General features: G+C 48.5%; 1 protein-coding gene across 5 annotated transcripts in view; it reads right to left on the bottom strand.

Moving 5' to 3' along the window:
• CEP192 (centrosomal protein 192) overlaps nucleotides 1-13,086 on the bottom strand; it is a 257,759-nt gene that overhangs the window by 173,140 nt on the left and 71,533 nt on the right. For 4 of the 5 annotated variants that reach the window (XM_075314589.1, XM_075314592.1, XM_075314593.1 and 1 more), the window contains exons 8-10: nucleotides 12,683-12,754; nucleotides 12,456-12,593; nucleotides 3,442-3,601 (exon numbers count right to left, since the gene is read on the bottom strand). In XM_075314589.1, coding sequence (XP_075170704.1) covers nucleotides 3,442-3,601; nucleotides 12,456-12,593; nucleotides 12,683-12,754 — 370 coding nt within the window. The remainder of the gene's footprint in view (nucleotides 1-3,441; nucleotides 3,602-12,455; nucleotides 12,594-12,682; nucleotides 12,755-13,086) is intronic. The other variant, XM_075314591.1, reaches the window with a different exon arrangement.

The following is a 13,086-nucleotide window of genomic DNA, read 5'->3' as shown; positions in this document are numbered from 1 at the left end:
TCAGAGCTGGGGGCGGGTGCAGTAAAGCTCACTGAGCTCCAGCCAATGGCTAGTGCTGCAGCTGCACTGACATAGCTGGATTTCAATGCTTCAGCCATTTTTAATGGCTGAAACATAACACTGGCTGTGATTAGCTGAGCGGCGTTCGTCAGCCAATCACAGCCTCCGTAGGTCCGGGAAGGAGACATTACCCCTCCTGAGGTCAGGTACAACTCCTCTCCTTCCCGAATCTACAGTTTTTTAAAACTGATCGCGGTGCCCGGTGCTCTGGTGCCGCGATTCCGCCATGATGGATGTATCCGTCATGGGTCTTTAAGTACCAGGGCACCATGACGGCTAGATACGTCAAAGGTCGTGAAGGGGTTAAATATACAATTAAAATAAGAATAAAAAAAATTAAATGCGGTTCTCCCATTCTCTATGAACAAAACAAACACTATACCAAAAATATTAAAAAAACATTAAATTCATGTACCCCAAAATATTGCCATCACAAAGTACATTTTGTTAGTGGAAAAGAAGCCCTCACAAGGCTATACCACAGTATGGAGCAATGGAGAAAAAAAAATAAAAAAATAAAATAAAATAAAATAAAAATCATGAGTTCTTGATCACTTTCTGCTGCAGCTATATATTTTTGCTTTTTTCTTCCCTTTTTCCAAGTGCCATAACTTTTTATTTTACATATGACATAGCAATGAGGGCTTTTTTATGTGGCCTGTAGTTTTTAATTTATTGTACTGTACAATATACCGGGAAATGGGAAAAATAAGATTTCCAGTGTCATGAAACCACAAAATTCTGCCAATGTTTTTTGGAGACTTGTTTTTAACACTATTGTGTAGTAAACGTAAACTGGGCAACATCCTTATTCAGATCAGTACCTCTACAGGTTTTTGGTGTATTTTTTATGTTTTAGTGGTGAAAGGTTTTGCAAAATATATATTGGTTTGAGTCGTCATTTTCTGAGAATAATTTATTTTTATGTTAATTAAACAAGTGTGAAGCATAAACTTTTTTTATATATATTTTCATAGATTGGGCTTTAAGGATGTAGTGATACTGACTTTAAAATAGCTTTTTTTTAATGGGGAAAAGAAAGGGCGATTCAAGTTTTAATGTTTCTTTAGTTCAGGCTAAATATATAAAACAAATTATAAATGTTAACACAATTTCCCATAGGGGACTTGAACCTATGATTGCCTGATCACTTGCTCAATATATTGCAGTACAGAAGGGCATAAAGAAAATCATGGCTTTAAAGGTTCTCTGCTGTCATAGCAGCCCATTGGTACCCTGCTAGTACATAATATTGTCAGCCGAATATAAGGTATTAACAGAAGGAAGTACTGCATAATGGAAGATGTTGGCTGTGTAATACATTATGCATCTGCCGGGCATGGGGCCACCCCATAATCCTGTACCTAAGATGCGCCATATTATAATTGATGGCGTAAGGAAAGGGTCAGGATGCTTTCATATTGCGTTTTGTCCCCCATTCAGTGGTGTCGTCATGGCTTACGTCCGAACCCCCTACAAAATGGGTTTCGGACTTAGGCGCTGACGGGTTAACAACTATAATGGTACAGACAGAGTACCCGTGTTCTCAGAGAACACTTGAGTTTGTCTGCACCATTATAGTCATTGGCCCCGTCGGCACATATCTCCGAATCCAGTTTTATGGGGAGTTCGGACATAAGCCACGACGGGACCACTGAACCAGGGACAAAGCGCAATGTGAAAGCACTCTGTTTATTTTCAGAAAATAATTGGGCAAAGAAAGGTCATGGTTTATATAAGCTGTAATTAGTGGTTCATGCCTATTCCACGTAAACACACCCTACCCACTGCAGCCAGTCACTTTCCTTAAAGGAGAAGAGGCGAAGGCAGTACTGGTAGGGAATGTCATTCATCCGTTAATATATATATATATTTTTTTTAAACCATTACTTACCCTTGCTGTATTTTTTTGAAAACCAACAATGCCTTTAGGCCACTAAAACAGTCGCATCATTAAAATGTGTTATTCAAGATTTATTTTTTCTACTATGGAGAGAAGCACGTACCGGCAAGTAGTTAATTCCCTGTCTATTCTGCTGCACACAGATTTCTCTATCTCAAAGCAGTCTCAGAACAGCTCTTGGCAGAGCATCTCAAACAGTTTGTGATGACAAATTGACAGCAGTTTTTTTCGTTTTCATTCCGTCCACGTGGCATCACTGTGGACTTCATGCTGATTGACTGCCGGCTGCTATCTTCTGAACATGTGCTCAGTTAGTGCAATTTGCAATGCACGAGCTGGAACTTCAGCAGTGCAAACAACTCTGCAAGTAAGGCTATGTGCCCACGTGTGCGCTCTGCACCGCAGCGTACAATGTCCACTTCAGAGCGCAGCTGAAAAGCTCCGTTCTGAAGCACCTGCTGCCTGCAGAATTCGTGTGCTCTGAATGCTGCCTCTCCCTATAGACAGCATGCAAAGTGCACGAAAGAAGTGACATGTCACTTCTTAGAACGCAGCAATTTGGCAGCAGCCGAATCACTGCGTTCTAATACGCCACATGGGCATGGGTTAGGCACAATCTTCATAGATTGTGGTGGCGACGCAGGATGCATGCAGTTACGCTGCGGTGCAGATCACAGCGTAACTGCATGAAAATACGCCACGTGTGTACATAAGCCTAATGCTGATTTCCAGCATCTACGCTGGGTATCTGTGTCACTAAAAGATTTCGCTCATTACACTACTCCTGCAATGAAAGTCACACTAGGTCAGAGTTCGTGAGCAAGGACCTGGCTGTCTAACATGACGCCAGCAATTAGGCTTGTGCACACGTTGCGTTTTTTCATTCGTTTAGCTGCGTATTACACTGCAGCGTAATTGCATGCGTCCTGAGTCCCCAGCACAATCTATGAAGATTGTGCAAATTCCATCCGCACGTTGCATTTTAGAACGCAGCGTTTCAACTGCTGCCAAAAAAAACTCTGCATTCTAAAAAGCAACATGTCACTTCTTTTGTGCGTTCTGGATGCTTTTGCCACTCTATGGCAGAGCAAGCATCCAAAACGCATGAATTCTGCAAGAATTCAGCATGGCACAATGCTTTCAAAACGCAGTTTTTCGGCTGCGTTATGAAACGCACATGTAGTGACTTAAACGCTGCAGAATAGAACGCAACATGTGCACATACCCTAAAGCCTTCTAGATATACAGCGGCAGAGAATTATTCTGTCAATGGAAAGTTACAGGAAGTGGGATAATCACTGCCAGGAAAGGTTCTGCGACTGCTCTGAGGCAGGAAAAATGGAAACATGGCAGAACAGGCAAGTAGTTAGCAATAATTGCTCAGCCCCATAGTAGGGGAACAAAAAGACTAAAATAATCCCGTTTAAGTGGTTAATAGAGTCATGTATAGTATGTACATAAAACATTGCCAGACCTACCAACAGAAAACGCTGCAGGTGAACACATCCCATTACCCTCTGCAGACTGTCTGCAAGCTGAAACATCAAAAGGAACCATTTGCATTTCATTTGAAGATTCCTCCTCCGAGCTGCCACCTTCCAAGCCTGGGCGAAAACTAAATCTTTGCTGTCCATCAGTCTAAAGAAAATAATAAAAAAATATTGATATGAAGATTATTATTGAAAGTCAAGGCTACCCCATCAGAAGCGCTCTCACAGAGGAGATATTGTGGTGCCAATTGCGGAAATGGTTCATACTGGCTAGAAAAAGATCTTAGAACATATTGTGCTGCACGGTAATAATAATAATTTAAAAAAAAAAAAAACCGTTTGGGAGCCACTCATATTTTTATACACAGCCAAGATAAAGCAAACAGATGGAGGCTGCAGTCCCCAGCTGTCTAATTCATCTGCGCTTGGTATCAAAATATGGGGGATCCAACGACATTTTTTCCAATTTTTTTATTTACTTTTACAAATCACTTCAGGGACCTAGACAGATAGTGTGAGGGTAACCAATCACAAACACCAGCACAGAGGGTGGGCGGGGGAAAGCAGAAATATTCACAAAGTTTAATAAGTGGACCCGGAAACAGTGCGACAGCCAAGTGGAAACTAAGTATAATTGTCCTGCTTTAATTGCCATTTTGCTTCCCTTTGCAGCACCCTACCTCTCGATTCAGGCGGCCGAACGCGAACAGTAACACAGACTTCTCTGAAGCCTATGTTCTGGGTCCACGCGAAGAAACTAGTTTGGGTTTGCCCATCGCTACTCACCAGTCTAAAACCCCTGGTAAAAATTATGGAATCACCTTGCTCTGAGGATGTTCATTCAGTTGTTTACTTTTGTTTAAAAAAAAAAAAATTAGATCACAGACATGGCACAAAACTAAAGTAATTTCAAATGTTAACTTTCTGGCTTTAAGAAACACTAAAAAAAACATGAAAAACAATGTGCTAGCCACTAATGGTTGCTTTTCAAAATCAAACAGGGGAAAAAAATTATGGAATCACTCAATTATGAGGAAAAAGTTATGGATCACCATGTAAATTTTCATTACCAAAACTAACACCTGCATCAAATAAGATCTGCTCGTTAGTCTGCATCTAAAAAGGAGTGATCACACCTTGGAGAGCTGTTGTACCAAATGGACTGACATGAATCATGGCTCCAACATGAGAAAAAGGGAATTTTGTTTACTTACCGTAATTTCCTTTTCTTGTAGCTCCTATTGGGAGACCCAGACAATTGGGTGTATAGCTTCTGCCTCTGGAGGCCACACAAAGTATTACACTTTAAAAAGTGTAACCCCTCCCCTCTGCCTATACACCCTCCCGTGGACCACGGGCTCCTCAGTTTTGGTGCAAAAGCAGGAAGGAGAAAACATATAAATTGGTCTAGGGTAAATTCAATCCGAAGGATGTTCGGAGAACTGAAGACCAAGAACCAAAAGAACAATTCAACATCAACAACATGTGTACACAAAAGAACAACCAGCCCAAAAGGGCACAGGGGTGGGTGCTGGGTCTCCCAATAGGAGCTAGAAGAAAAGGAATTTACGGTAAGTAAGCAAAATTCCCTTTTTCTTTGTCGCTCCATTGGGAGACCCAGACAATTGGGACGTCCAAGAGCAGTCCCTGGGTGGGTAAAAGAATACCTCAATAAAAAGAGCCGAAAACGGCCCCCTCTTACAGGTGGGCAACCGCCGCCTGAAGGACTCGCCTACCTAGACTGGCATCTGCCGAAGCATAGGTATGCACTTGATAGTGCTTCGTGAAAGTGTGCAGACTAGACCACGTAGCTGCCTGACACACCTGCTGAGCCGTCGCCCGGTGCCGCAATGCCCAGGACGCACCTACGGCTCTGGTAGAATGGGCTTTCAGCCCTGAAAGGAGCGGGAGCCCAGAAGAACGGTAGGCCTCGAGAATCGGTTCCTTGATCCACCGAGCCAAGGTTGACCTGGAGGCCTGAGAGCCCTTACGCTGGCCAGCGACAAGGACAAAGAGCGCATCTGAACGGCGCAGGGGCGCCGTGCGAGACATGTAGAACCGGAGTGCTCTCACTAGATCCAAAGAGTGCAAATCCTTTTCACACTGGTGAATTGGATTAGGGCAAAAGGAAGGCAAGGAGATATCCTGATTTAGATGAAAAGGGGATACCACCTTAGGGAGAAATTCCGGGACAGGACGCAGAACCACCTTATCCTGGTGAAAAACCAGGAAGGGGGCTTTGCATGACAGCGCTGCAAGCTCAGACACTCTCCGAAGTGATGTGACTGCCACCAGGAAGGCCACCTTCTGCGAAAGACGGGAGAGAGAGACATCCCGCAGCGGCTCAAAAGGCGGCTTTTGAAGAGCCGTCAGGACCCTGTTAAGATCCCAAGGTTCCAACGGACGTTTGTAAGGTGGGACCATGTGGCAGACCCCCTGCAGGAACGTGCGGACCTGCGGAAGCCTGGCTAGACGCTTTTGAAAAAATACGGAGAGCGCCGATACTTGGCCCTTGAGAGAGCCGAGGGACAAATCCTTGTCCATTCCAGATTGTAGGAATGAAAGGAATGTGGGTAAGGCAAACGGCCATGGAGGAAAACCGTAATCAGCGCACCAGGATAGGAAGATTTGCCAAGACCTGTAATAGATCTTGGCGGACGTTGGCTTCCTGGCTTATCTCATGGTGGCAATGACATCCTGAGATAACCCTGAAGACGCTAGGAGCCAGGACTCAATGGCCACACAGTCAGGTTGAGGGCCACAGAATTCAGATGGAAAAACGGGCCTTGTGACAGCAAGTCTGGGCGGTCTGGAAGCGCCCACGGTTGACCCACCGTGAGATGCCACAGATCCGGATACCACGACCGCCTCGGCCAGTCTGGAGCGACGAGAATGGCGCGACGGCAGTCGGACCTGATCTTGCGTAGTACCCTGGGCAGCATCGCCAGAGGGGGAAACACATAAGGCAGTCGAAACTGCGACCAATCCTGGACTAAAGCATCCGCTGCCAGAGCTCTGTGATACTGAGACCGTGCCATGAAGGCCGGTACCTTGTTGTTGTGTCGTGACGCCATGAGATCGACGTCCGGCGTTCCCCAGCGGCGACAGATCTCTCGAAACACGTCTGGGTGCAGAGACCATTCCCCCGCGTCCATGCCCTGACGACTGAGAAAATCTGCTTCCCAGTTTTCTACGCCCGGGATGTGAACTGCGGAGATGGTGGAGCCTGTGGCTTCCACCCACTGCAGAATCCGCCTGACTTCCTGGAAGGCTAGACGACTGCGAGTGCCGCCTTGGTGGTTGATGTAGGCGACGGCAGTGGCGTTGTCCGACTGGATTCGGATCTGCCTGCCCTCCAGCCACCGATGGAAAGCCAATAGGGCTAGATATACTGCCCTTATCTCCAGGATATTGATCTGAAGGGACGATTCTATCGGAGTCCATGTTCCTTGAGCCCTGTGGTGGAGAAAAACCGCTCCCCAACCTGACAGGCTCGCGTCCGTGGTGACCACGGCCCAGGTTGGAGGTAGGAAGGATTTTCCCCGAGACAGAGATGTGGGTAGGAGCCACCACTGAAGTGATGTTTTGGTTGCAAAGGAAAGAGAGATGTTCTTGTCGAGGGAAGCCGCACTCTTGTCCCATTTGCGAAGAATGTCCCATTGGAGTGGCCGTAGATGGAACTGCGCGAACGGCACTGCCTCCATAGCTGCAACCATCTTCCCCAGGAAGTGCATGAGGCGCCGTAAGGGGTGTGACTGACTCCGAAGAAGTGATTGCACCCCCGCCTGCAGAGAAAGCCGTTTGTCGCGCGGCAGCTTGACTAACGCTTGCTGGGTATGAAACTCCATCCCGAGGTAAGTCAGTGATTGGGTCGGCGTCAACTTGGATTTCGGGAAATTGATGATCCACCTGAACTGCTGGAGAGTCGCCAGAGTGACGGTAAGACTTTGTTGACATGCCACCCGAGAAGGGGCCCTGACTAGGAGATCGTCCAAGTAGGGGATCACGGAGTGGCCCTGAGAGTGCAGGACCGCCACGACGGATGCCATGACTTTGGTGAAAACCCGTGGGGCTGTCGCCAGGCCGAAGGGCAATGCGACGAACTGGAGGTGTTCGTCCCCTATGGCGAACCGCAGGAAACGTTGATGTTCGGGTGCAATCGGCACATGGAGATAAGCATCCTTGATGTCGATTGATGCTAGGAAGTCTCCTTGTGACATTGAAGCGATGACTGAGCGGAGAGATTCCATCCGAAACCGTCTGGTTCTCACATGCCTGTTGAGCAGCTTGAGGTCCAGAACGGGACGGAATGACCCGTCCTTTTTTGGCACCACGAACAAGTTGGAGTAAAATCCGCGACCACGTTCCTGAAAGGGGACGGGAATCACAACTCCTTTCATCTTCAGAGCGTCCACTGCCTGAAAAAGTGCGTCGGCCTGTGTAGGGGGTGGGGAGGTTCTGAAGAAACGAGCCGCAGGACGAGAGCTGAACTCTATCCTGTAACCATGAGACAGAATGTCTCTCACCCAACGGTCTTGAACGTGTGGCCACCAGGCGTCGCCAAAGCGGGAGAGCCTGCCACCGACCGAGGATGTGGGTAGGTGAGACCGAGAGTCATGAGGAGGCCGTCTTGGAGGCAGTGCCTCCTGCGGCCTTTTGGGGCGTGACTTGGACCGCCACGCATAGGAGTTCCTCTGGCCTTTCTCCGGCCGGTTGGACGAAGAGGTTTGGGGCTTGGCGGAGGGACAAAAGGACCGAAACCTCGATTGGATCTTTCTCTGCTGAGGTCTCTTAGGTTTGGACTGTGGTAAGGAGGAGTCCTTTCCCGAGGATTCCTTAATAATCTCATCCAGCCGTTCGCCAAACAAACGTTCGCCAGTAAAAGGCAAACCAGTTAAGAACCTTTTGGAAGCAGAGTCTGCTTTCCATTCGCGCAGCCACATGGCCCTGCGGACAGCCACGGAGTTAGCGGATGCCACGGTCGTACGGCTAGCGGAGTCCAGGACGGCGTTCATGGCGTAGGACGAAAATGCTGATGCCTGAGAGGTCAAGGAAGAAACATGCGGAGCAGAATTCCGCATGACAGCATTAATCTCAGACAGACATGCAGAGATTGCTTGGAGAGCCCACACGGCCGCAAAGGCCGGGGCGAAAGATGCGCCCGTGGCCTCATAAATAGACTTCACCAAGAGCTCTATCTGTCTGTCAGTGGCATCCTTCAGGGATGAGCCATCGGCAACAGACACAAGGACCTAGCAGCCAATCTAGAGACTGGCGGATCCACCTTGGGTGAGTGAGCCCAGCCCTTAACGACTTCAGGTGGAAAGGGATAACGTGTGTCAGAGTGCCTTTTAGCAAAGCGCTTGTCCGGGACCGCTCTGGGCTTCTGGACAGCGTCCCTGAAGTTAGAGTGATCAAAAAACGTATTGCGCGTACGTTTGGGGAATCGAAATTGGTGTTTCTCCTGCTGAGAAGCCGACTCCTCTAAAGGTGGAGGCGGGGGAGAGAGATCCAACACCTGGTTGATGGACGAGATAAGATCATTTACCAAGGCGTCCCCCTCAGGGGTATCAAGGTTAAGGGCGAAGTCAGGGTCAGAGCCCTGAGCTCCCACGTCCGCCTCGTCATCCTGAGAGTCCTCAAGCTGAGATCCAGAGCAGCGTGAGGAGGCCGGGGAAGAGTCCCAGCGAGGCCGCTTAGCCGGTCTGGGACTGTGATCCGGGCAGGAGTCCTCCGCCTGGGACCTAGGGTCTATCCTGGGAGCGCGCTGCGGCGTGGACCGAGAAGGCCCTGGAGGAGACAAACTAACAGGGGCCGGGGCCTGTGAAGAGCCCGGTCTGGACTGCAATGCCTCAAGGAGCTTAGATGACCATTTGTCCATAGACTGTGCAATGGATTGAGAAAGTGACAGAGAGTTTCTCAGCGAGAGGCCAATGACGGTGACTCTGTCCCTGTAGCCTGCTCAGGGGGATCTACATGAGCCGAGGGGCCCACAAGTGCCCTAGGCTCCGGCTGAGCAAGCGTGGCAGGAGTCGAGCATTGATCACAGTGAGGATAGGTGGATCCCGCAGGCAACATAGCCCCACAAGAGGTACAGGCTGCGAAAAAAACCTGTGTCTTAAGGGCTTTGCTCCTTGTGGACGACATGCTGCAAGCAATAAGTGTCCCTTAGGAGAGCGACCACAGAGGGTATATAGGAAAAGGCTCTACAGCTGTTCCGAATATATATATATATATATCACGGCACCCTAGGGGAACCAGCACCGGTGACCGGTGTAGCTTACCAACCGCTGGTGTCCTCCAGATTCCCTGTCGTGGGTCCGCCCTTACCCCGACAGGCAGGCCCGGGGGCGGGATTTTTCACGACTAGGCCGCGATGAAGCCGGGGACTAAATTTAAGGCCGTGCCCGTCAAGCAGGCACGGTCGGCGCGGAAGTCCGTTGAAGAAACAATGGACGGCGCTACTGGGGGGAAAGGCGACCTCTCTCCCCGTACCGTCCCCATCTGGGGACACAGAGTACCTTCAAGGTTGCAGGGCCTGGTCCCTGGGGATGAAAACGCTGCGGTCCAGCAGGTTCCACCAGGGGCTGCGGATGGAGCACGGTCTCAGCAGGTGAATGACCGGTGAAGCTCCCACTTCTCCCAGAGCCGCATAAGGGATGGTGAAGGAGACGGCATGTGGCTCCAGCCTTTGTACCCGCCATGGGTACCTCAACCTTAACAACACCGCCGACATAGTGGGGTGAGAAGGGAGCATGCCAGGGACCCCATAGGGGACCTCTTTTCTTCCATCCGTCATACTATGTATGAGAAATCATTTATTTTTTTTTTTTCTATGAGTGGATGTGTGACTCCTTCCACACAAAGCATAAAACTGAGGAGCCCGTGGTCCACGGGAGGGTGTATAGGCAGAGGGGAGGGGTTACACTTTTTAAAGTGTAATACTTTGTGTGGCCTCCAGAGGCAGAAGCTATACACCCAATTGTCTGGGTCTCCCAATGGAGCGACAAAGAAATGTCAATTAAAACAAAGAAGAGGATTATCAAACTCTTAAAAGAGGGTAAATCATCACGCAATGTTGCAAAAGATGTTGGTTGTTCACAGTCAGGGCTCCCTCACACTTGCGCTATTTTGACGCAAACGGAATCCGTCACTAATGTAGTACAGTTCATTTATTTACAGTGGAAGCGCGACATGTGGACACAAGCGGGTACTGCATGACACACGCGCCATAGTAACGCGCTTCCACTGTAAATAAATGAATTGTACTACATTAGTGACTGATTCTGTTTGCGTCAAAATAGCGCAAGTGTGAAACTAGCCTCAGCTGTGTCTAAAATCTGGGCCAAATATAAACAACATGGAAAACTGTTAAAGGCAAACATACTGGTAGACCAAGGAAGACATCAAAAGACAAAGACAGGAGTGTCTTTGTGGTAAGGCGGGAGACCGGGGGGTTGACCGAGGGCAGATCGGCCCAGCCCTTTGGGGCAGGTGAGGCAAAAGGGTACCGAGACTCCATGAGTTTTCGGTTACCGAAGCGTCTGTCAGGCTTCTCCCTTTGCGTTGTGAGGATATCCTGAAACTCTGGGTGATCAGCGAAAACCTTTTGGGGTTTCCTTGCCCTCTTAAAGGAGGCCACATGGTCAGTGGTAGTGGATGGGGGATCCTCCACATGCAGTTTGATCATCTGGGGGTGATGAAATCCAGGAATCATCCTGGTACAAACAGCATTCTCCCTCCTCCAGCTCTTCAGAACCCGTGGAGCGTGTGGGAGAGCCTGCCCTGTGTGCTCCCGAGGGAGAGCCCGCTGGAGACACCCGGCCGTGTGCCCTTTTCCTGATCCCTGCAACCGGTGAAGCATGTGCCCGGATTACCTCAGAAGGATTCTCCATAGGGGTATCCTCAGACTGCGTTCCGTCCAGGGACCCAGAAGGGTGTGGAGGACGACATTGTATAGCCAGAACCAGGTTCTGTGACAGTTTTTCCATGGATTGGGACAGAAACTGTGCCCATTCCGGTGGGCTGGGGGCCCTAGGTTCTGGGCTGCCGGTTGCGGCGGTGGTGGCAGGGGGGTCTTGGGGGGCTTCTGATAGTAATCCTCCCTATCTCTACAGTCAGCACACAGCTTGTTGGTGGTGGTTATCAGCCTGCTTTTGCTGGAGCAAATAAACAGAGCAGATAATACACAGCATGAGTCCCTGAGCCCTGCGTCCTCCCCCCTGCCACCGGGAAGTTATCTGCAAGACTTTCTGCAAACAGCAGAACTTCCCCCCCAGCCAGCAAGCTAGAGAAAGTTAACACTGTGTGTGTGCAGGATCCTTGCTCCTTGCACATAAATACTGTAAATGGCCTGGGAGCCTTCTGCAGCGTCCTTTCTCCCTTTGTCTGGGAAACCAGTCAGGGGGGATCTCACCTTAAAACACTGCTTTCTAGGCAGTGAAAATAGCAGAGCCAGCTTGCTGTGTCGGTGTCATATTCAACTCAGAGCCTGCAGAGAGGGGCTGAGGAATCAGTGCCATCTTCATCTCAGAGCCTGCGGAGAGGGGCTGAGGAATCAGTGCAGTCTTCATCTCAGAGCCTGCAGAGAGGGGCTGAGGAATTGGGCTATAGGGCACAGGCCTCTACCCTGGGCTATGGAAAATCGGTGTCTGTGGAACCCGTCGTCAAGCCCAGGATCCAGCATCGCGGGAAAGGGTACGTGTAGGCAACGCTTCACGTTCCCGCTCGTTGATGGTAGTGGGAGATCGGTCCCAAAAGGAAACCGTCGCCCTCAAAAAATAACAAACCTTGAAAGGAAGTGCCTCCTACAGACACTAAGCTAAAACTGAGCTTGCCTGGCCCGGCCAGGGGGTGTATACTGCAGAGGAGGAGCTATGCTTTTGCATCTACTTAGTGTCCTCCTATGGATAGGCAGCATAACACCCATGGTCCATGGTCCTGTGTCCCCCAATGAGGCGTCAGAGAAAAAAAAAAAAATAGGATACCAATGGCATACATACATTTCCCAAGAAATGATCTCTTTCTATATTTTGCTGTGAATCTCTGTCCAGCTGAAACGCTACGTCTTCGTCGTCACTAGCTGGAGTTGAATCCATGCCTGTGGCAGCCAGGCGTATATGAGGCATCTGAAAGAGATCCTGAAAAGTTTAAAAACAATACAAGAGACACTATAAATCCATGACATAGCACACAAAAATAGAAGAAAAGATGCTGAAACCATATTTACCTCATAGTCTTCATTCTGTTTTGTGTGTTCAGGTTCCAGACCTTTTTCAGCACCTGGGAAACTTTGTCTTGTCTGATTAACAGAAGGGAAAAAAAAATGTATATATTGTTACTATAGGAAGAAAAATGAAAGCATGCTTAGCACTACAAATAGAAATGTACAAAATATTACAGGTTGAATCAAAACTATTCAATCCCAATTACGTTAATTGCCAAAATTTACAAACTTTCTTCTGTTTGCAATAGAGCAAACAAGAACAATTTAAATACCGTAACAAAAGTAATACAAGTGTTTTGGGTTTTTTTTTTAAATTCAGTCCAAAATGACATTTAATGACTACTGCAGTCTCAGAATTATCTACTCTCTTCATGACAAGTGTTTTTAAAACGTAAAGTTCTGACTGT

Source organism: Anomaloglossus baeobatrachus, chromosome 6, assembly GCF_048569485.1.
Source record: "Anomaloglossus baeobatrachus isolate aAnoBae1 chromosome 6, aAnoBae1.hap1, whole genome shotgun sequence".
Lineage (NCBI taxonomy): Eukaryota > Metazoa > Chordata > Amphibia > Anura > Aromobatidae > Anomaloglossus > Anomaloglossus baeobatrachus.
Note: the sequence above shows the minus strand (reverse complement) of the source record. Positions and strands in the feature narration are given on the sequence as shown.